The following is a 23289-nucleotide window of genomic DNA, read 5'->3' as shown; positions in this document are numbered from 1 at the left end:
TTACCTCTTAAAAATGGCTGAAAAAATTGAAACTAATAAAACCCAAAATATTAGGCCAAATGTCACTAAAATCTTGCAGAATCATCAGCTGTGCCCATTGGAGATACTTCATCAAAATGTCTAGATGGACTAAGAAATTGAAGCATCTCTGCCTTTTCAGATAGAAAATTCAAGTTTGGGACAGCTCTGGCACTTAAAATATGCGACTAGCTGCCAAACAAAGTGACAGAAATGTCATTGCTTAAAGACAACAAAAATGTAATTGGTCACGTTAGACCTGTGCAGCAGAAAGAGAACACAAACTTGCAGGGAAGAGATTGTTCTCTGCAGAGCAATTTGTCAGGCTGGCCTCTCATTTGGGCCCTCCCTCCGCACACGGTACCAGAGACACCAGCCCCAGAATTCTCTTCCAAGCCACAGCAATCAGCCACAAACACCCCAGCCCCATTGTGTTATTTCAGCAAAGAGAATGGAATTGAGGGACATCTCACAATTTCCTTCATAAAAAATGGACTCTAATGGAAAAACTTCATGTTTGCAGAATGTAAACAGAGATTTCATAGCACCAAGTCTTCATTTTTATCACATCAGATAGCTTTTTCTTTTTAAAGAGAACTCTGAGGAAAGATAACCAAAGGTTGTTAAGTCCTGCTGCAGCTTTGGATTTATGATGGAAAACCATTTATTTTCCTAAACTACTTGCAACAAATGTTGCTAGGCAGAAAAAGCCAATAGAAACACTTGTAAATGGTCTATTGAGAGGCAGAAAAGTAGAAGGTGACAAATGCTGAAATGACCAGATGAGGTTTTAATTTTAAAACACTATAAACAACATAACAAGTGTTTAATGGCAGGGAATCAAAGACAGCTTTTTCTCCTTAATGCAGGGGGATCTACAATCTAATACAAATAGAAAACTGTGCTTTATTTTGTGCAGTGAGCATCTTTCTACTGCACCTGAAAATACATGAGAGAAGTAAATATTACAGTTGCAAGGCTAAAAAAGAAATAGTCCAGTCTAGGAAGATAAACTAAAACCCATGTTAAAAAAAAAAAAAAAAAAAAATCAATTTTCAAGTAACTAATAACATGAAGAAACACAAGCCAGTTGTTCCAAAATGTGGAGCCATGTTTTTGTGCCAGAACAGTCAGACTAGCCAAGATTGTATCTTTAGAAAATACGGGATCAGTTCCTGCAATAGAAAAGCTGCATCTTTTGTCTGTACTTTCCTGATCCTATAGCCACAGCAAATAAAATCCAACGTTATTCTGCTGCTCACCTATTTCAGAAGAACAAAGTCATGGAATTACGATTTTTTTTTTCTTTTGAGCCAAGAGGAACTTTTGCAGGGAAAACAATCAAGAAGGAGCTGGACACCTTACCCAATTTTCATGAGAGTCTTTTCATGCATGCCGTTAGCCCTACAGCTGCCCTTATTGCAGCCAAGGCTGTCTGCCCCCCTCCAGGGATACACTCATCCACCATGAAGCCTTTGGCAGAGTTGAAAAGAACACCTTCTCAATCCTCAGTCTCAAGAAGAAAAAAAACAGCCCCTTTCAAGGGTATTTTAAAGATTTAAAAAAAAAAAAAACGAGAAAAACAAAACCTCAGGGGAAAAAAAGTGATCTACATGAATGAGCCAGTGCTTTATTTCATCCCCATTTTTTTTTTTTCCCTCAGCTCTTTTTGCAAATAATTATAATGCCATGAAAGGGAAAGTGAGGAACAAAGAGGTCCAATGCTTGGGTTTCATCATCTAGGAATCATGGCTGCAATTTGAAATGTCACAGGTGCTGAGGCTCTCAAATATATAGCAAACCAGCCTGTCTTTCAGCATCACTGAATTTGGCCAACTCAGCCCAGAGTCCATTTGCTGCAGCATCAGAAATGAAATGCAGTTCTAGCAGCAATGCAAATCAGATCACATAATTGACAGACTATAAGTATTAGTGAAGACTGAGTATGTTTCCAGCCAAGAAGCAATACGTCAAACTACACTGGGGACTCAATGTAGAAATCATTGAGTAAGATTCTCTGGACTGCACTATACAATTAGATTATTACAATTACTTCTCTGTACTTTAAATCCATGAATCTGAGGATGTGCAGAGCTGCACTTCTACAGAGAGCACCTTTCCGAGAATTCTCTTCCCACATTATAAACTGGAAATTTATAGTCTTCCCCCATTTTACTTGGGGAAGCAGAGGGCCTTTCCATTCTGTCCACAAAAGCACATAGAGCCAAAATCTGATAAACTCAGGCTAGGCAAGCATGGGTAAGAAGATATTTTGTTCAATTTTGGGTGTTTTTTTTTTTTTTTAATGGGGAGGGAGACTGTTCCAGCAGACTGTACTAATGGCTAAGGTAAATTCTTCATTACTGCTAATTTTAAAATCAAAATAGGATTCTGTCCCAAGAGTTTTGCTCTTGATCAAGCAGATGTTAGATGAGGAATTAATCTCTGTGTAATGTCCGTGGCTGATTTTCTTCTCCTGCATGATCTTGCACAGTTTCTGAGTACAATGCTCCTTCTGCCTTTATAACCTAGGAATTTCTTTAATAGCTCCACATCCATGAGTCACCAGTGACACATTTAATACATCACAGCTTATCCCCATACTTGCTTCTAGACATTTTTTTCATTTTATTTAGGATTACACCCAGTATTTCTGGAAGGTATCTGCTCTGAGGAAGACTGTAGTGTCAAGATTCCTTCTCTAAAATGTATCTTGCCATGATAAAATCCCACTCTACATACAAGTAACTAATCACTTGGTAATTTTGCTCCATGGAGGGTGACTCTTTAAAAGCACAGCAACAGTCTGTTCCAGTGAACAAGGTCCTAAGACTCGCTTTATGTTATGATCTCTTCTACCCAACCACCATGAGCTAAAAAAAAAAATCACTATCAAGGAGTCCTTGCCTATATTCCCCAATTTCCCTAGTACTGTATCTAAAAAAATCATCCACTGTCTCACTGTACAAACACAACAGCATTTGCCACAACTTCATGCCTGTTTAAGAAAAAGAAGTGAGATGCTGAGCTGCTCAGGATCCCTCACATTTCAAACTCATCCTTCTGCTCTTCCACCAGCCATTCAGCCAGCGCTGTTGGCTTGAACACGTTTCCAGCATTGCTCCAACATCAGCCAGCTGATTTTTGCACTCTGTGGTCTCCACTGTGTAATCAGTTGGAGAGGGCATCAGAGAGGTGAGATGAGAATTTTTCATGTTCTCAAGCCATCAGACCCAAGATCCTATCAAACTGCACATCTGCACTGCAATATTTTGTTTGTTGATGAGATTGAAATTGGAACAGATGCTCTGCAGAGAGCATGGCCTCAGTGTCAAGTTAACACTTTTTATTGCATATTGTCCAATTTCCATGCTGGCTTCACTACCCCATTTACATAATATTCTAATGGGGACATTTCAAGACAAGGTAGGATAGGTCACGAGATGCTGATAGGTCAAAAGTGTGTTGACTGCACTGACTGCACTCAAGGAAAAATTATTCAGCCTCTCAGCTCCTTCCATAGTCAGCTTCTATATGAAGCCTCCTTTTCCCAAGGAATATGGGTGAGAGGCCCTCCTATCACTGGAATACAGACATAGGGCTAACAAAAGTCCACCAGTGCCTGCCCTCCCTCCCAAAGGCACGACTAGCCAGAAGCAGACATCTACCTCAAAGGCTAACATGTACCTTAAGTCCTTTAAAAAGGACACTTCTTACCTTCCCAAGAAATCCACACGCTGCTTTAAGGGTGTTTTTCTTAAAACCTGCCTCTGCACTGCTGCCAAATACTCAGTAACTGGAGAACAGGTATTGGGAGGCCAGGCGGGGGAGGGAATGATTATGCTGTATATATTTGCATACTTACAGGACTGCTGTAAGAACAAAGTGTCCAACTGTTTTCCTTAACTGAGCTACTGTAGCCTGGCACCTCTTTTCTAAAATTAGCTCCACTTACAGATGTTGCCATAGTATTTGTTGCCATACCAAGGCACACTTCATAGGTGATGTCATTTGTCATACAGCAGAATGCCAGAGCTGTTTACCAGCTCTGAGCCTTGCTCATTTCTTAAAGCACATCTGTCACCTCCAGAATTACCTACACAGGCTATGAAATATTGGAGGTTTTGAGAGGAAATCCTGCCTGAGATCTGAAATGCAGCATCTGCACCCAGGAGCCAGAGCTCTGCCACAACACCCAGCTCAGGCAGCAGCTCTTGCCAGCCTCTCCTGAGGTACATGATTCCCACAGGGCCGGCCCAGGGAATTTTCTCAGGCTAAGGATTTGATATATGAAGACATGTTTCTCTTCATAATTTTTACAAGACCTGACCCAAAGTCTCTGGAAAAATGCCTGGAAACACTCTGACTTGCTTAGAATCAAAGAATAGTTTGGGTTGGAAGTGACCTTTAAAGGTCATCTAGTCAAATCTCCTCCAAATTTGGATACTACATTAGTGACCTACATCTAAAAGAGGTTTCCGGTATGTATTTCTCTCTCCAGATTAAATAATCATTGTATGATCCATAGCCATGATCAGATTTTTAATATTTCTACAGCTGAGTTTCCTAGAAGTTCTGAGAAGAATCTGCATCTCAGATAGCAGTCAAGGAAATTTTGGGGGGTCTGGACTGTTTGTTCTTTCATTCACTTCCTACTGCTTCTAGAATCAGATGTATGATCAAGTACTTCTTAAACAATTGCCTTCACATTGGGCTAACTTGTCGCAAAGGCTGGAACCAGAGTTGAATTTCTGACATGTTTTCTCCTTGTCCCTACTCCCAAGACCCCTTGCAGATTTTTACAAGAGCAAAGGCGAATGTTCAGATGTACAGAAAAATAATCAATGTTGTTCTGACTTAAGTCAGCCCTGAAGGGTATTCTCAGATTTCTGCTGCACAAAGTGGTTTACAGGAAACATCAAGTCTGTAAGATTCTAACCAGATTTTTTTCTGGATCATTTGCCCACAATGAAAACTCTCAGAGAATAAGCAGGAGAGATACATAGATTACAAATGCTTTCCAAAATAATAACAACAATGCATTTTCCTTTCTGCTGAACAGGCAGAGTCCCTGGTCCAAACTTCAAAGGGGAGTCAAGCACAACTCATGTTTTTCCTGGCCCTTTCTCCTACAAAAGTTGCTTTACTTTCACAGTATCCTGGATTCCCCTTACATTCCAACGTGTTGTTGACAACTTGCCCGTTCTATCCCTTGTGAATTTGCACACATTGCAGACTGTATCTTAAACAGTCAAAACACAGAACTATAAAAGGGAAGAAAGTGAAGCACATCAGCCCTCACCACTACACACATTCATTTTGTATACTGAGATCTGGAAAATCGCCTTCACATACTGGGCTGTAGCCACCATCCTTGCTTGCGTGGGCCACGTATGTGTGCACACCTTCCTGCCCAGGCACAATAACAGATGGTTTTACAAGAAATGCATGTTGAGACACTCACGTTGAGAACAGCCAAACACTGGCTAGAAAACCAGAGTCATTGTGTGCAGCGCCAGCCCTGCTCCCTCTGCACTCTGAGCCAGCACAAGCAGCAAAGGCTTTGTGCCTCTGAGTGTCTGAAAGAGCACAGAGCAATCATAACATTTAGATTCATAAGATTAAGGTCACTTTATGAAATACTTCTAAAGGGAAATCCTTTAGAATTTAGAATCCTTTGGTGCCTCCCCATCTTGTTTACAACTTCCTTACCTTGAGAACCATAATTCACATGAAGAAAAACAAAACCAAGGAAAATAGTACTTTATGCTCCAGCTGTTCTTCGAAAAGCTTGTAAGTCATTACATGTTAACTGAACTTCATTGAAGTCATTAAATTCATTTCCCCCCAAAGCCAGCTCTCTCCCTAAACACCCTCTACTGCTTGAAATGGCAAAGAGAGACAGTGATAGGACCTATTTATGCCTGTTTGAAGGTGAGTCTATACTATCTGATTTTTAATTCCAATCTATCCATCATAATCAGGTACACCACACTGGACACTGGTCCCTCAAACCACGTGTTCCCAGCAGCCTGACCACTGTGGCAGTGTCAAATTCCTTCTTTCCACTTACAAAGGCACCTTATGCTAACTTTAGAGCACCACTTTCCAAGATCAATGATAATTGACTGATTAAGTATGCCTAATGCTGCCAGAATGTGAGCTGATTGTGTAATGGTGCTAATTAGTAACTGCCAGAGCTCATTCCAATTATTAACCTTTATGAATGTCATTTTTGAAGATAGCAGTTTGCAACACAGCTTACTGCAGCATTTGTAATGGTTTTTGTCACATGGGATGAGAAGGAGCACAGCACAATGACCAATGAAGCTGAGATAAAACACAAGAAAGGAGGCCTAAGAACAAAGGATTCTGCCTTGGCTTTCTGCAAGTGATACAGGGACTTTAACAATAGAAAACTGGAATATCTGTGCTAAGGAATTCAAGAACCCACTTTTCCACAAGATCTGAGCTCCACAACAACACCACTGCCAAGCATGCTTCAAAAGCTTCCTAGCAGAAATTTCCAGATCCAGTTCCAAATGTGCCAGAGGGACATGGCAAAGTGCCATGTCGAGCGATGCTCTGGAACCAGACAGACGTAAGAAGAACAAGTTTGCTATTGCATACTGAGGAAAAGCACTATTCCCATGTCTGCACAGGCACAATACTGATTCTTCTGATATATTATGTGAGAGAGGACATTTCATGACAAACCACATCATGCACCCTGCTTGGATCAGATTTAGCTAAACAACTAAGTTAGATCACAGCCTTCTTAACTTCACCCTCATCTGTCCCCTAAACAAAGCACCTGCAGTGTCACTATTTAAAAGGAACACTTTCAAAAAGGAAATTTGGGCTTCTTGTAAGTCTCCCACCACAGATGGGCCATGTTCTTGTGCCCATCACTGTTAAAAAGCCACAGGACAACAAACACATACAAACTTTGCAGGTGGTGTGAATAAAACCCCTCAGTCCCTACGATTAGGCAGTGTTGGTGCAGATCACTCTCCAAGCCTCAGCAAGGCAAATGGTCCACCAGTCCCCCCACCATATACTCTTCCAGAAGAGAAACCCCAAAGCTCTTCTTCCTTTGTTCCCCATGCCTTGTACAAAATAGAAAATGCACACTTGAGGGTAAAAAGCTAAATGTTCTGTGGCAACTCTGTATTCCTCATAGACATCCCTTTTATCTTTATTGGTTACACATAATAGAACCAATGGGATTTTAATCTTCCAGGGGACATTTACTCTTTACTTTGCTAAAGGCATGCTGAATGATGTATCATGGTCTACTGCTTACTCTGTGGCTTAACTACTCCATGGCAGTACAACATCATATCTGAAACCTGACATTTGAACAGATGATCTTACTCCCTTGGTTTTCCTCAGCCACACTCACAGCTGCAAGTAATCCAAAGCAAGGACAAGGTTTCCCACAGAATGGCTTTACAGAGGCTCGTGTCGGGGCACCTCATGGTCAAGCTTTTCTGTGATCCCTGCAGTAATTATACAAGACCCACAGAGGGATCATACTTCATGATTTTCCATGGAAACTCGTACACCCCTTTGTGCTGATGGATGTTGTGTGGTTATCCTGTTTCCACACCAAGACCTGGGGCATATTACCTGTGTGTGAACTACTCTTTTCCAAGCTCTCCCTGACTTCTGCTCTGAACCTGATGCTTTTTAATCATCACCTCCTCACCAGGACCAAAAATCAGCAACCAGGCTTCCTTCTTAAAACAAATTATTTCTACAATTCCTAACATTTCAGAGAAAGAGATGCAAGAGGACCAACATGCATTTCTCTTTCCATGGGGCTGATTACTCTTTGAGAGCTCAGATTCCCAAAGGCCAGAGCCCAGGTCCCAGTGATGGGTTGCTCTTTCTTTCTGCATGCTTCTCCCCAGGCACCTTTGGAACTTCCAGAATTTTTTGTAAAAACAGTGCCCTGCACTTCTGGCAGTAGTTACAGATTGGTGCATTTTGAATGCACCAGAGCTCACCCAGGTCAGTTCACAGTGCAGCTCTCAACCCTGGACAAACTACCTAATTTTGGGGTAAGGCTTGGCAGTAACTGTATTAACAGCCCAGCCATCTTCCTGTCTCCTATTATCATCTTCCTCACAGATACCCTGAGCTAGATACAAGATCTGGAAAACAACATGTAACAGTCCTGTTAGAGATGCCAAAGGATATTTTTGGATTTATCATCAACCCAACTTTTCCAATACACCACCAGATTTTTGCATGCCTGACCTGATCTGAAGGATGCTGAATGCCCAGCTGCTGGCCTGCTTCTAGATTCAGGCATCTGGACAGCAACCTTAAGAGAAAATTGGATATAACTGACTACTAATATTTATGGAGTCAATTTTACAAAGTAGCTGGCCTTCAAAGACTCAGAAACAAGGTTTAGCAATGTGATTACAGAAAGGCCTCACTAATCTTCTATAGTTTTTATTCAGAGGAAGAAATCCTATGTGTAAAAATGCACTAGCTCCCCATCATCTAGTAGTTTACAAGAACTTTCATTTTCACTTGGTCAGGCATACACTGTAAAAGAACTGGCTGACAGATTTCACAGATGAAGCACAAGTGGTAAGTAAATAAATCAAAGGCTGCCTTCCAGGCTGGGGAAATGTAGCCCTTTGTAAATATTATTTGGAGAAGTGACCACTTCATACGGGCACTTTTAACTTCATTAAAATGAAGTCTAATGCCTAATGAAGCCTAATGAATCTACCATGGGCATAATGAGAGAGACAAACCAGACTAAAAGAAAGATGGAAGTATTTCTTGCAAGTTTTTTAACAGCTTTTCTTCATACTTCTGATTATTTATAGCCATTATAAAATAGCAGTGCATTTGTGCACCACAACATAATAAAACATCAATATAAACAGACACAACCATGTTACAGTACTAAAGTACTAAATTCTACAAGCTGCTGTACAAAGCATCCAAGATTTATGGCTTGATCTGAAGCCTAATTGGAAAGAACAGAAAAGCCAAGGGAGAAAGGAGATGGGAAGAAAAAGGAAAAGAACAGCTTGGTTCAAGAGAAATCCTGTAAGGCAATGCAAAGCCTACCTTCAGTGTGGATAGGGGAGCTGCCCTGCAGAACTGCAGCAATCACGAGGTGGCACCAACACAGAAACTGTTCTGTGCAAGAACCTGGTGGCTCCTTATGCAGCCTGACTGCCTGGAGAGTACGTGGCAGTATTTATCTCTGACTGACTGATCAGAGGCCAGGGAACTTTCTGAGCCACAGATTAAATCTTTGCATGTACTACAGTCCTTGAAAGATTTTGTGTCTAAGACTCTAGAAACCTGATTCTAGGATTCTAGGATTCCTGATTCTACCCACCTAAAACATGGGTAAAAACAGGCAAGGCCATGCACAGATTGTCCTGAGAACCACGTTCTTCTACTGGGTCCAAACCTTAGGTCAATGCTTCTTTATTCATCTTGGAACCAAAGAATTGCTGAGGCTGGAAGGAATCTTTGGAGCTCATCTGATCCAACCTCCTGCTCAAACAGGGCACCTAGAAGACATTTGCCCAGAATCAGTCCAGATGGCTTTTGAATATGTCCGAAGATGGACATATCACAACCTCCTTGGACAACCTCAACCAGTGTTCAGTCACTTACACAGTAAAAAATGTTTTCCTTCACATTCAGAGATAACATCCATAGTTTCAGTTTGTGCCCATGCATTGTCTCTTGTCCTGTCACTGGGCAGACATTTAAAAGAGCAGGGCTCCATCTTCTTTTCCCCCTGCTTTGAAGAATTTGCACACATTGATGCAATCCACCAGCCCCACTCCAGCCTTCCTTTCTCCAGACTGAAGAGCTCTCTCAGCCTTTCCTCGTACTAGAGATGCTCTACCCAATGCCTTTACCAAGACCCTGTCCATACCACATAACATTGATTTTTAACATACTCTTTTCTGGCCACCTGTCATGGTTTGACAGTGCCAGTGTCAAACCATGACACCACCTACTTCCCAGTCCTAGCAGACAAGACTTAGCATGGAAACTCTAATGTAATTTATTAAGAAAATTTTACTTTTCACTTACCTATTTGCATATTTATAAGCAAATTCAATGTGCGGTTTTCATTACTACTGGCACAGATTCCCACTGAATGCATTTGCTACTAATCTGTGCCAACGAAACTCCTCTGCACAGCAAAGAGTGATCAGAAAAAGACATTAGTAAGGTCAAAACAAATTCATCTTTACGTGTGGCTTCCTGCAAAAAGTTTTGCAGTCGACATCCAAATCTCATTAGAATGTAAGATTAGGTAACTCAACTAAAGGAGCTCTCGTTAACGAGAGCAATGGAATTGCTGCTCCAAATGATAAAAGAAGCGATGGAGTAGCCAATTCCTGTTAACAGGTGTGCCTCTGCTGATGCAGCAACAGTCACAACACCCTCAGGATCTGCAAGAGCAGGTTCTTGGCTACAGACTCCCTCCTGAGTGCTGCCTTGCTGCTTCTAAACAAGCAGGCAAAGCTCTACAAACACACTTTACCTGCCAGCCCTGACAAGATGACTTCATAGGTACAGAGAGGCTTCAAAAGCACATTTAGTCTTGGTAAAGCTTCCTCTGACCTGCTCCACCAAAGCCCCAGAACTAAATGCCTGGGAACATGACCAGAGCTTAAAATTCATTGCTGATGAGATAGGATGTCTCCTTTCCTCAGGAGCCATAATCAAAGAAATTCACCAATAAGGACAGAAAAGCTATAATAAATATAGCATGTATTAGTTGAGAACACAGGGACAAGCATATTCTTCCAGCTTCCTAGAACACTTTGGTTTTTTCCACAACAAATTTCATTAGTTCACACTGAGCTCCTAGTGCTTATAAATCTACACTGGAAATATCTTTTGGCAATAAATTCCCTAAATTTCCCATTTTATTATCTAGTTTTCTGGAATGGAATTAATAGAGATCTGAATAGGTCTATGTGTCCATTGACCCAGCTGAGTGCCTAAAAGAACTAGCTTAAAATTAAATTATGCCAAAGGTATTTTTGGTTGGTTTGTTTTGATTTTGGGTTGGGTTTTTTGGTTTTGTTTTTTTTTTCAAACTACAATTTCAAAGAGCACTTCCAGGCCAATGAAATACCTTTAGTTACAAAATGTGGTACCATCCAAGAGAAACCAAGTGATGGAGATCTCACCTATGATGCACAAGACTCAAATCCCTTGTTTGAATAAAATGGTTACAGTAGATACATCAAATTACAAATACTTGTGCTGCCTGTTAACCTGCCACAGAATATTCTTGGAAAAGTATATGAAAGAGATAAAAGACAGCATGATTTCTTCCCAGGGTCTGTTCCCCAGTTCTCTGGACTTAGAGATCTCCAGATCCCAAACCCACTAAAATACTGTGGAATATCATATCTCCAGCACAATCCCAGCAATTCCATTAGAATACTTAAAGTATGACTAGCTCATTGCTGACAAATAGATAACAAAAAAGATGTTTCTGCAACTCTGATCCAAAACCTATAGACTTGTCTGTTTCTTCATTGTTATAAAACACTATTATGTTATTCAGCCACCAGCAGAAATATCTTCCATTAATTCACTGAGTCCACTTTTGAAATCCATTTATGCTTTTATTATTTCTGCCTCACAGCATCCTGTAGCAATGAGTTACACAATCTAATTACTTGAGGAATAAAAAAGCACTTCCCTTTATACTTATTCAGAGCAAGGGCTTGATCTTGGATCTTCCACACATAAGATTAGAATGAGTCTCTCCCTGGAGAGATCCTCAGACTCTCTCCTGTTGCAGCTCTTTTGTAGAATATAAATAATTCAAGAGAGATGGCTATGATTCTTACCTGAATCATAGAAAATTAAAACAAAACATAGCATGTTTTTTTTCTCTGTACATTTTGTTTGGAATTCCACTTTCATCCCAAGAACATTTCCTCAAAAAGTTAGAAATTTGATAAATCGCCTTTTCTTTTTGCTTCCATGTATTCATCCAGAAAACAAGAGGTATACAGAAGTTCCCAGGTCTACTTATTTAAAGGAGCATCCCAGTAGCCCAATTTTACCTATGAGATCAACACATATGTATAAACACATAACCTCTCTAAGTATATTCAAAGTGCACATTCCCCACCCAAACATATCTGCAGCATCCAGTGTCAGTGACGAGCCCAGTCCCCTCACAGCCACACGGTTGAACATCAACAAGTTCAGCCCCAAATTCAAGCTGCCAAAGCTGTGTGACTGGGGCACAGAGTGGGGATGTGCATCCAGGTGGGACAGAAGTTACCTGCACATGAAAATGCGAACACCTGTGCTCCCACCATGCAACACCAAAATGAGGTTCTGGGGCAGAATGCAGCCAAAGCCAAGATTTATCTCTGTCCTCAGAGATTCAGAGATATAAATAAACCATGGGCATTTATTTTTAAAGCAGCAGACTATCTAAAACACCGTTACAATCTGCAGTTCTGTTCTTATTCATTCTCTCCAATTCAGTAGGAATTTCACCAAGAATAGGGGTGAGCAGATGCAGGGAGTAGCGCATTAATAAATCAAAAGTGTCATTAAAATTTGTAAACTAGTATCTTCTGGGAAGTCTTGGCAATTAGTCTCAGAGCTTTCTTGGCAAACAAATAATTAATAAATCCAAAAGGCCCCCTGTCTGATGACATCCCCTCCCCCACAGAAAGGTCACTAATGAAGCAATTAAGAGACACAACAAATGGACCAGTCAGCAGGCTGGCTCACAAAAGACAAATGAGCTTCATGAAACAAGAGGACTAAGACATCTTAATAAGCAAAGGTGGGAGTTCAATCCACACACCACCCAAGACACATGCAAAGGCTTTTAGATTTATTTGCTGGGATAAAACTTTTCACATGATTTTGCAGTGGCCCCCTTGGTCTCCACCATCTCTGAGGCAACATTAACACCATTACAGCAAGGAGCCACCAGAAAGCAAATGTGTGAACATTACTATTTCTTCTTGGAAAATCCTGTGGGATATAACAGGGCTAGGGAAACATTGGGAAGGAGACAAATGAAACTTCTCTATAGAAGTTAATCTTATACTTAAAAAATAAAGTATTAACAAATGTAGTCTTATCTTTATTACCATTACTGATTTTGCCTAATCCTAAAGCATAGCCCTGAATTTAAGATAAGCCTAATAATTTTTATTATTGGTTCACAAAACAGGCACTTAAAATAGTTTTAACTCACACTATCCCTTTGTTGTAATGACAGCATCTCCTTCTAGTTTGAACTGAAAAGAATGTATGCTCTGGACACTACCTGGGACTCCGGCACATTTGAGGAGGGCTAAACCTATGGTTCATTCTGTTCAACTCCTTGAATGCATATATATATATTTTTTTAATTACCATGAAACATCCCATTCAGCTACACACAGCCCAAGCAAATCTGAACAATCCCTTCAGTATATTTCCCAACATCCACAATTAAATATTTCTTTAGATCACACTGTGAGGGCCACCATCTTCATTTGGCAGCAGTTAGCTCAGGAGTGGGCCAATATGCAGCTACTCTGCATGTCCCAAAGGGCTCCAGTGTGGCTCCCATGCCAAGATGACATCTTTGTACGGCATCTATGACTGCCAGCCAGGCTGAACTGGACCAGGCTGAACTGGACCACCCACTGTGGGGAAACAACTAATCATCAAGAGCACTGGAGGTTAAGAACTGCATAATTCTGAGATTTTGCTGAAGGCATGCACTGATTGTAACTCAGGGAGCTCGGAGCCTCGAGGAACAGCTCTTGTCTCACACTGCGGTCATCTGCTGTGGTTCCCCATTCCCTTGGCTCTTCAGCAAATATAACCTGCAACAAACAGCTCTCAACCACAAAGATTTTCACAGCTGGCTCCCATAGCCTCAAAAAACTCACCGTCATTAAGCTAAGTTATTTATACATTCTATCCAAAAGCAACACTAGAGATGCCAAACTTTTGGTCGCCCTGGTTTTCAAATCCAAGAGAGATCAGTGTGCTTGCACACACAGCTGGCTCCTTCCCTCAACGCCCTGATGGTGGCTCACTGCAGATGTAAGAAACCCTTCTCCTCATCAGCACAGGATTTCTGCACTTTGCAGCATTATTAAAAAGTGCCAAAGAAGATGCAATAATGGGAAGCATTACTACTTTGAAAATCAGCTCCATTAATTTTACGCCTGAATACAACCATCCAGAAAATAGCACATATCGAAGATGCATGTCATCAGCATAAAAGTGGAAAATTATAAATGTAATCAAATTTGACAATACTGAGAGGAGATGTCAGCTGCTGGTCATGGAGACTGCATTTCAATGCAGCCAACTCCAGGAAAACTGCAAGAGCCCAGTGGAGTCAAACCAGTACTAAACAAGAGGTTATGGCACAACCCAGAATTTGCCATTCATAATGCAGCCTAAATAATATGTTGATACTGAGAAAAAAACACTCTTAAGAAAGCTCTGTCATGACCTATTTCAGGTTTAGCTTGTTTCACAGAGGATGATATGGAAATTTGAGTCATGTTTTTCAATTTCCTGATCCCTGACTTCTTTACTCACCAGTCTTAGGAGCTGCTACATTTGGAGCAACCAGACTGAGCCTCAGTTCCCAAAGGGCACTTGACACCACATTCACCCTTTCCCATAGAGCAGCCCTATGAAGCCAGCTCTGTGTGCCACACACAAACCTAGGACACAGAAATCAGCGTGAGCTGGGACATTTTTGCAATGCTAGAGGTACACTGACACATGCTGAGGGTCTCTGGGGACTGTGGGAGGCTTAAGAGGCAATTCCATGGGAGGAAACAACGTAAAGCCCTCTGGTAGCTCAAACAGAACTGGATGAAACAGCAATGCACGACATGAGGCAGCCTGCAGTCAAGCTGGGGGGTTTTACTCTTCTCTGCTCCAAACTAGGGCTGCAGCTGCTGCATTTTGCAGCTGCCTCTATTAAAAAGCTGAAAGGTTTTTTTTCAACAAAGAGACTGAGACAACAGACTAACCTCTTTAGGCACAGCAGAGGCACAGCAGCCACAAGAGTAAAAAAAATGCTTGGGGATTTTTGACTGCTGCCATGGAGACAATTTCTTGGTTAATAAACAAGAAAGAATATATATATATATATATATATATATATATATTTCTTTATCAGCATTTTAGCTTCTTAAACAGAAAGAGTTAGTCACAATTTTGGGTTAATGCATAGGGTAGCATTACGTGCAATCATAATTTAGCCAGGAAAACAGCCAGAGGAGGGGAACTCCAGGAGACCTATCTGAGGTGGTAAAATGGTAGCAGGGACTCAGAGCTGACACATGCAAGTGCTTTTACTTTGGAAGAAAATCTGAACTGCTCCCCACTGCCTAATTAGCTGATGTGTTGCAGTCATGGCTGTGGCATTGATCATAAATAGTTCCTTGCTCACTTGTGCCTCTCCTGTCTTCTGGATCACCATGTTTTGTCTCTCTGTCTTCACCTGAGATTGAGAGTTCCCTTGAGAGAGAAACTGTCTTTTTAGCTACTGCAATCCAAACAAATAAAATAAATGAATACATTCCTGAGTACTAAAGCAGGCAACAATGGAAGACCTTTTATTCCACTTATCTCAGCAGAAAAAAACTCTTCAATACACTCTGGTTGAAACAGTTGAAAACATTTTAAATATTACAATATCAACTGTAAATACTTATCCAGAATGTTCCCACAACTCTATCTCAATACTGTACATCTTAAACTCCTGTGAAGAGCCTGGCCCCTACTCTTTAGAGACAGTTCATATTTCATACAGATCACTCCTGTATGCTTACAGTTCCTCGTGGACAATGACGTTTGATACAGAGATCCTGGCCTACAGACAGTCTGGGAAGTAGAGGTGCTCCAACAGCACTTCAAATCAAAATCATATAAGTTTACAGATTTGAAGGGAAAATTGTTTTCCTTTTGTTGATGGAGAGGAGGTGTTAGTGGGGTGAAAAAAAAAAAATCTACAGAAAGCATATGGCCATCCCTTCATTATTTTTTTATTTAAAGCAGGAAGGAACAGTTAGATAATTCCCTAGGCTATGAGAACTGATAAAGGGTTTGCATGTCTAAAAACTTAAATAGTTTTTACAGTTATATTTGTTGACCTATGTAAAAGACATCTGTCTAGAAATTCATGAGCTACTCACACCATCACACATATAGTAAAGTACCAATAAAGTAGCTTCCTTTCATAGGAGGAAAATTATCACCTCCACTCAAATCAGTGGGAAAAACAAAAATCTAAACCACAACTGACAGGTATCTCCCGTGACAAAGAAGAGAAGTGGCATTCAAAAGCAAGGGGGGGGAGTGGGTGTGTGTTTTTTCCTTGAAGCTGGCTGCTTCAAGGCTGGCTGCTTCAGTAGCAATAAAGACCTTTTTTGTGATTGTTTGAGCCCCGGAAACATGAATTTGGATATTAGAGAAATGTCTGTTTCCCTGCAAGCAAATGCTGATGAGAATTTCCTCTGTCTAAGCTCGTACCAGCCTGATATAGGAGCAGTTTTCAAATGTAACTTCTAATTTTCCTCTCTTCCTCTGTTGCTCTCACTCCCTTTTTTTAATTACATTCAGGATGTTTTCTTATTGATTTACTTGTTTTTGTATTTAGATGCAGTGATTAGAAATTCTCTTTATATGGCAATTCAGTTTTCCATTAAAAGAAGCCTCTCATGCTATAAACCCAGGGGGAACTGAGGAGGAGATTTTGATGCAAGATGGTATTTGGAGATTGCATTGCACTCTGCTCTATCTCAGCATCCTCTGCTGTGTAATTCATTTCTCTCTGCCACAAAAGCCACATTCCTCCCTTTTGAAGGCAACTGTATTTGCCAAGTGGTCAGGATAGATATCATACAGCAGCATGGCTCAGATGGGCAGGACTCCTGACTAGCAGAAAGGATTAGTTGTATTTCCAGAACACAGGGAAAAAAAAAAAATACAAACCTTAGAAATGTACAGATCATCTTTTGATACACAGTTGAAGCTGCATTCAGTTTCTGATCCATATGGGGTCTCAAAGAGTCTACAAAAAGTAACTAAAGAAAGCAAACCTCTTGCCAAGAAGCTTACATTCATTCTGCAAAGACAAATCCTCTTTTTAAAATTTTCAAGGTCTCAAAAACGAAAAGGAAATATTGAAAAACACCAATTTAAATAATGGAAAGATTCAGGGGCCTGAATGTGCAAATAGAACAGGAAATCCAAAGAAAAGGAGTATTTCTCTGGCTTATTTCTTACACTTACTATCTATTTGCATTTCTAAAATGTCCTTTGCAGAGAAACTCATAGATGCTCTCCAAGATTCCATGCTCCCCTGTCAAGTAAAACATGGCTTATTCCTGAATTTTCCAAGTGGAAAATAAGGTTTAGAGCCCAGGAGATCTACCTACTAGCTTTTACCCTGAGCTTTCCTCACCAACCTAGGAAAAGAACCTGAGAAGTTCTAATTTCTCAACTTCTCTGTATCTCCAGGCCCCCACTGGCCCCTATTTCACTGGAGACCAGACGCAGAAGTGTTCCAGAACACATTCCCACAAAGCAGTGAGTTTTCCCAGCTGACCAGGTGCTGGATGCTTTCAATTGTATTGATGATTAATTACATTTCTATCGCTTTGGGAGGCCTCCAAAAGGGGTGCTGCTATTACCTTTCTGCAGAGCTCAGGTGATGCTGCAAGCTCAGGATTAAGACAAGGTTTGCCTTTTTGTTACATTAGTTATGCAGGGCAGATTGTTTGGCAATTACATTTAAAGTACAATTACTGTGCCATTTGTACTTGCTACGTAAAGAGGCAAAAGTTTTTTAAGGCATTAATACCTTGAAAAGTACCAGGGTAAGTGGAAATGACTGTTCTCTCTTATTAGCTGCATGGTTATTTATACTTTTGCAGATTACCATAGTGCAGTGCAATTAGGCTTCTTAAGTACTGTTCAAATTGAGAAGTTTCAAGAGCTCTACTGAATAATTAACCCTTAAATGCATTTACAGGAATAAACCTTCAGCAAATGGCCAAAGCCTGCTCCAGACAGAGGCTTTTAAATCACCTGTGAAGAAAGAAGTAGAAGAGACCATCTGCCACGAAGGGCTCACACCCAAGCAATGGCTACAATCAATGAGGATTCCACCAGCTACATTTTGAGCAGGGTTCACAATAGCTGTAATACACCAGGTAAATCTGAAGCAAGGCACTTGGTCTCTTCAGTCCTGGCTGCCTTTTCTTTCTTTTTTTTTTTTTTTTTTTTTTTTTTTTTTTTTTTTTAATGTACCTAGGGTAAAAAACACCTGACGGCAATTCTGTTAAAGGCACACCACTCCACAGGCAGGATGAAACAATTTGGTGATTTCAAATATCAAGGAACTGACCTGTTTATAGGGCTGAGTTTGGAGACTGAGGGGATTTTAAGTTATTTCTTTATTTTAAATGCACACACACACTTCCAAACACACATTGTCCAGAAGCATGTTTCCCCAGGGCAGGACACCCTATCTCCCATGCCAGACTAGGAACATGGCAGCTATGCGGCACCATCCAAGTACATCCACAGTGGAGAAGACACTGTGGCATCTCCAGTTCTTCTGTAGCTACTCTCCTTACAGCCCAACACACAGTCACTACCAGGATGACCCTCTTAGCTCACAGGGGTGAGGAACAAGGCTAGGATCAGCTAAGATTATATCATACACTGTGTTTTATTCCTTCTCAGACACAGTTCCAGCAAGTGTGTACCCATCTATAGAGCCTGTTCTCACTGCCAGCCTCACAGTAGAGAGAGGAAGGACACTCAAAGGTGAGAAGGAAACCAAGCTCCTCTGCATGTCAGGGAAGTGCCATTACATGATGAAACCCTCCTGTTTGCAGACCCCACTTCATTAAAGGAATGTGTCCTGATCTTGCATCCCTTTCCCAAAGAGCAGCTCCATTTGTCTCAGATTCCTTCCCAGCTCCTTGTCTGAAGAACTCAGATACTGCCCCATGCCCCCAGCCCGGGCCAGCCCCCAGACACAGTGCAGCCCTCCATGCCCATTGCTGTGATTTCCAATTTCCACGTACCTCCACAGTGAGCTCTCTGTGACACTCCCCAGGTTGAAGTCGTAGAGCTTTGTCAGAATGAGAATCACCTAGAGAGGGAGGGAGGGAGAAAGAGGGAAAGGGAAAAGAGGAGAAAAAAAAGGTTGATGTTAGATTTTGTAACAATACACAGGGCATATGAAACCACCTAAAGGAAAGCTGAACATTTATCCATTAAAGTTGCAGTATTACAGGATAAAGTAGGTTTAAAAAATAAAATGGAAAATCATTAGCTTAGCGCATTGTATAACCTGTAACACTTATTTTAATCCCAAAATGTTTTGCATTTGAAGTAAAACATGCCACCAGGAATTAATCAGACTTTGTGAGCTGACCTCTCTGCAACTATGATTATTCAAAGTCAGGGATGGAATCAAATGCACCCTTGTTAATTCAATAGCTCAATCTAAAATTACAGTCAATTTCTTTTGTCTCTCAACATTCTAGCATTAATTATTCCTTCTCCACAGAACGAACTGGCAAGTTTTTTTATGTAGATCCCCATCCACCAAAACAATCCATCTTGCCTAGAGTCAGCTTTGTTTTCTCCACCTGCTGTCACTGATTCCAGAGCACGGGAATTCCTACATGCCATCACCTTCCCACAGTGGTAAGAGGGACACACAGCATGACATTCTGCTTATGCACTGAGCAAGACAAACCTTCACTTGGATCTTTAGTGCTCACAGACAGTCAGAGGCCCCAGGAATCACTGACTTTCTGGAGAAAACACTCCTGAGTCATGCCCCTGCAAAACTGAGTTTGAGGGAGAGGGAGTTAAGCAGCACACGGGGGATCACAGAGGAATAGACTTTCCCTCTGATCTACCTGGTGCTGTGACCTCAGATTTCACAGGTAAATGCAATCCTAGCCACAAGCTACATTGCCCAATGCCCTTCTCTCCAGAAAGGCAGTTATGCATTTTGATAGCTTGGGAGCCTCTGTGCAAGCTCCCAGGCTCACGTGGGATGGGAACTTGTGCAGAGGGAATAGAGGGAAGGTAAAAGCATTTGAGTATCTGCTCCTTGCCTTTTTAGCATTACTAATGTCATACAGTTCATTCCCTTGGATTCTACAGGACCAGCCTCAAGGAAGAGCTCCAGGGCACCTCTTCATTCTTGTTTTGCATCATTTTTACATTTCAGCATCATTTCCTCCTTGCAGGATTCAAGCACAGGCCAGTTTCCCTCACATCTGCTCCAGCTGTGAGAGAGAGCAAAGTTTAAAGCTTTCCAGAAAAATGCCAAAGGATTAATCAATATCACAGCTGCTGCAGCACTCATTTACTGTCAGTATAATACCAGGAAAAAACCTGTTCAAACTGTAAGGGACCTTGGTACGTGACTCTGCAGTCAGTGCCCATCTTAATGACTTTAGAATAGATGCTCTGAGCATTCCTCCCTCTCCTGGATTCACTTTTACCATCCCCTATTGCATTTTACCCTTTATTTCCCCATGCAGAGACCTTTAGGAAGAAGATAATAGCCAAGCTGCTTCCAGCAGGGTGTGAAAAGAAACCTGCCAGGCAGATTTGAGTCAGCATATGCAAGTTCATGTCAGCTGAAACCAACACTATGCTATGGGGAAATAAGGCTAACATCATTTTTAATGCAGCCTAAACCCTGCACACACCTTCCCATACAAAGGATGTTGCTGCAAGCTGCAGCAACCAAGGTCTGCATGGTTTGTGTGCCTCCACCCCTTACACCCAGCAGGGCAGCTTCTCCCAGCTAAAACCCGATGAGAATGACATTTTTAGGATGTTCCCTATAATCCCACGGGCACTCAGCCACCACTCCTCTCAAGACTCTCTAGGAAGCCATGCACTATGGCACAAGCCCTGCCCTGCCTGAAATTACACCCCTCATATTGCTCACAACTCTGGCGAGGTTTCACAAAGTTTTTGAGTTTCAAAGTCTAAGCAAATTGAAGACAGCTGAGTTCAATGGATCCTAAACATTGTAAATAAAATCTCTGTGTCTTGATCAAATTTCAACAGATTCTACCTTACTTCTACCCTAAACTGCAATTACAACTAAAGGCAGCATCCATACACTCCCAGCTCTTGGTGTGTCTCTCCCCAGATCTCCTATGCCCTATATTTTTGAAGACGTCACTTCTGTATTACACCCTGCAAATCCCAGGATAACAACAGCTTTACAGAAGTGGGCTGAATGCTACTCAGATGCTGGGTATAAATTCATAGTAAAAACATGTTCTTTAGTATGGCTTTTCTGGATTTTTGCCTGGAATGACTGACTAACATCCATCTCTACTTGGTGATGCATGGAAAACATAAGCATCCCTTGAGCATATCTTACACACAGTCCCAGGAAACAGCAGGAATTTCCTGAGGCAGTGGTAACACCTACAGCAACCTGTCCCTAAAATCACTCACCACATGAGCCCAGGACAGGCGACATTCCCACACCACTAACCCAGGCAGCTTCCACTCTGCTCCTGCTTGCTTCCGAGAAAAAAACACCCCAAATTCAATAAAGGCAACTCTTGCAATGGTTTGGGAGTCTGAAAACCAGATAGGATCTGAGAGTCTGAACACACAACCTTCCCAAGAAAAGCTACAAAAGCACCTTCCCCCTACAGGCTGCCTTATGAGACCACAGAGCAAACTCAGCTGCTCAGGGAGAACCATGGGGCTGAGACAGAGCCTGAGAGGCAGAGCTGAATGCTGAGCTGTTCCCATGGGCTGTGTCTGACACAGCTCTGCAGAGGAAACATCAGACCCTTCCAAGAGGATATTCTGAGCACCAGCAGGCTGCCCAACCATGCTAAGAAGAAACATGAGGCAGGGGCAGATGTGGGAAAGTACCAGATTTTCTGACACCATGTTGTTTCAATGCTTTAATTGGAAGAGGATGGAACAAAATAGAAGGAAAATGGGACACATTTTCCAGAACTGAATTCTGACAAGAAAAAGAAAAATTAAAAAGGGAAAAACCCTCCTTGACTCGGGCTGAGACGTTTGATTCCAATTTCTGCTTTGTAGCTGAAGAAGCTCAGCTTGTTTTTGTGAACACTAACAAATTACTTTTTTTTCCATGCCAGTGTAATTTTGCATGAAAATCTTGATAGGTTTCATTTTAAAAGCCGAATTCTACGGAAAACTGGAGATTTTACAATTAATGCACTATTTCAAAACAAAAACATTTTCTTTCCCTGAACTGAGAGAAATCTGGAATTGCCACCCCATAGAAAATGCCTACTCTGCAACATAGATTAAAACACTTTGCTCTGGGGAAAAGAAATAAAAATTTATTAAGTTACAAGAAATTCAGAAACAGCAAAAACTTACACTTAGGCATTATTTAATCAAAATAAAGAAAAGACCTTCATAGTGCCAAATTAAACTGTTTCTATTCATCAAACCAATCTTTCCAAAATTAATTCCAAGTCAGCTCAATGTTTAACTGCATTTTGCTATGGGATCATACATTTCACTTCAGGAAATACAGCTCAGATATGAAATTTCCTCATCTTCTGCAGGCTAGGCTCCACATGCTACACTGTGCTTCCCAGGACACCCCAGGGCAGGTGTCCCTTGGGACACCAAGCTGCTCAGCTGGTTGAGAATGAAAAAAAAAGGGAAAGAGTCTCCAGGACAGAATGTGGAAATAAAGAGTCTGAATTACATCTCCCTTAAGGCAATATAATCCCTCCAGAAAATGCAATTTCAAGCTGAGCTTACACAAAACTTAATGACCTGAATAATTTAACAAATTGTTTTGGTTTTGTAGATAGAAGTGGGAATGGAGAAAGGATAATCAGAAAAAAATATATTTTCTTTGGAAAGAAATGTTCCAGTTCTACAAGAATTTTCTTATGTGCTTTATTTTTCACACATGCATCTCCACATTGCATGTAGGTTGGAGTTGTTTTCACTGTCTACTAAATACCCTGCTTCAAGGCTTATATTAAAAAATGCCAACACCTGTCAATCATTTACCTTCAATGGTCTATACATCAGTACAGATTAAGAGCCTCTGGCACTGAGGAATCCTGACACAATGCTCTATAGCATACTAAATCACTAAATCCAGATTTAATATGATGGACCATGTGTCTAAAATAAAGCCAGCAAGTGTCCAAAACTGTCCAATCCAGCAGCTTTGAGCCTTAA

General features: G+C 41.2%; 1 protein-coding gene across 2 annotated transcripts in view; it reads right to left on the bottom strand.

Annotated features, from left to right (window-relative positions):
• The window catches only part of SORCS3 (sortilin related VPS10 domain containing receptor 3), a 268866-nt gene that overhangs the window by 161478 nt on the left and 84099 nt on the right, over positions 1 to 23289 (bottom strand). For both annotated transcript variants that reach the window (XM_030276367.4, XM_072931239.1), the window contains exon 2: positions 19134 to 19201. In XM_030276367.4, coding sequence (XP_030132227.4) covers positions 19134 to 19201 — 68 coding nt within the window. The remainder of the gene's footprint in view (positions 1 to 19133; positions 19202 to 23289) is intronic.

The sequence above is a fragment of the Taeniopygia guttata genome, chromosome 6 (assembly GCF_048771995.1).
Source record: "Taeniopygia guttata chromosome 6, bTaeGut7.mat, whole genome shotgun sequence".
Taxonomy (NCBI): domain Eukaryota; kingdom Metazoa; phylum Chordata; class Aves; order Passeriformes; family Estrildidae; genus Taeniopygia; species Taeniopygia guttata.
Note: the sequence above shows the minus strand (reverse complement) of the source record. Positions and strands in the feature narration are given on the sequence as shown.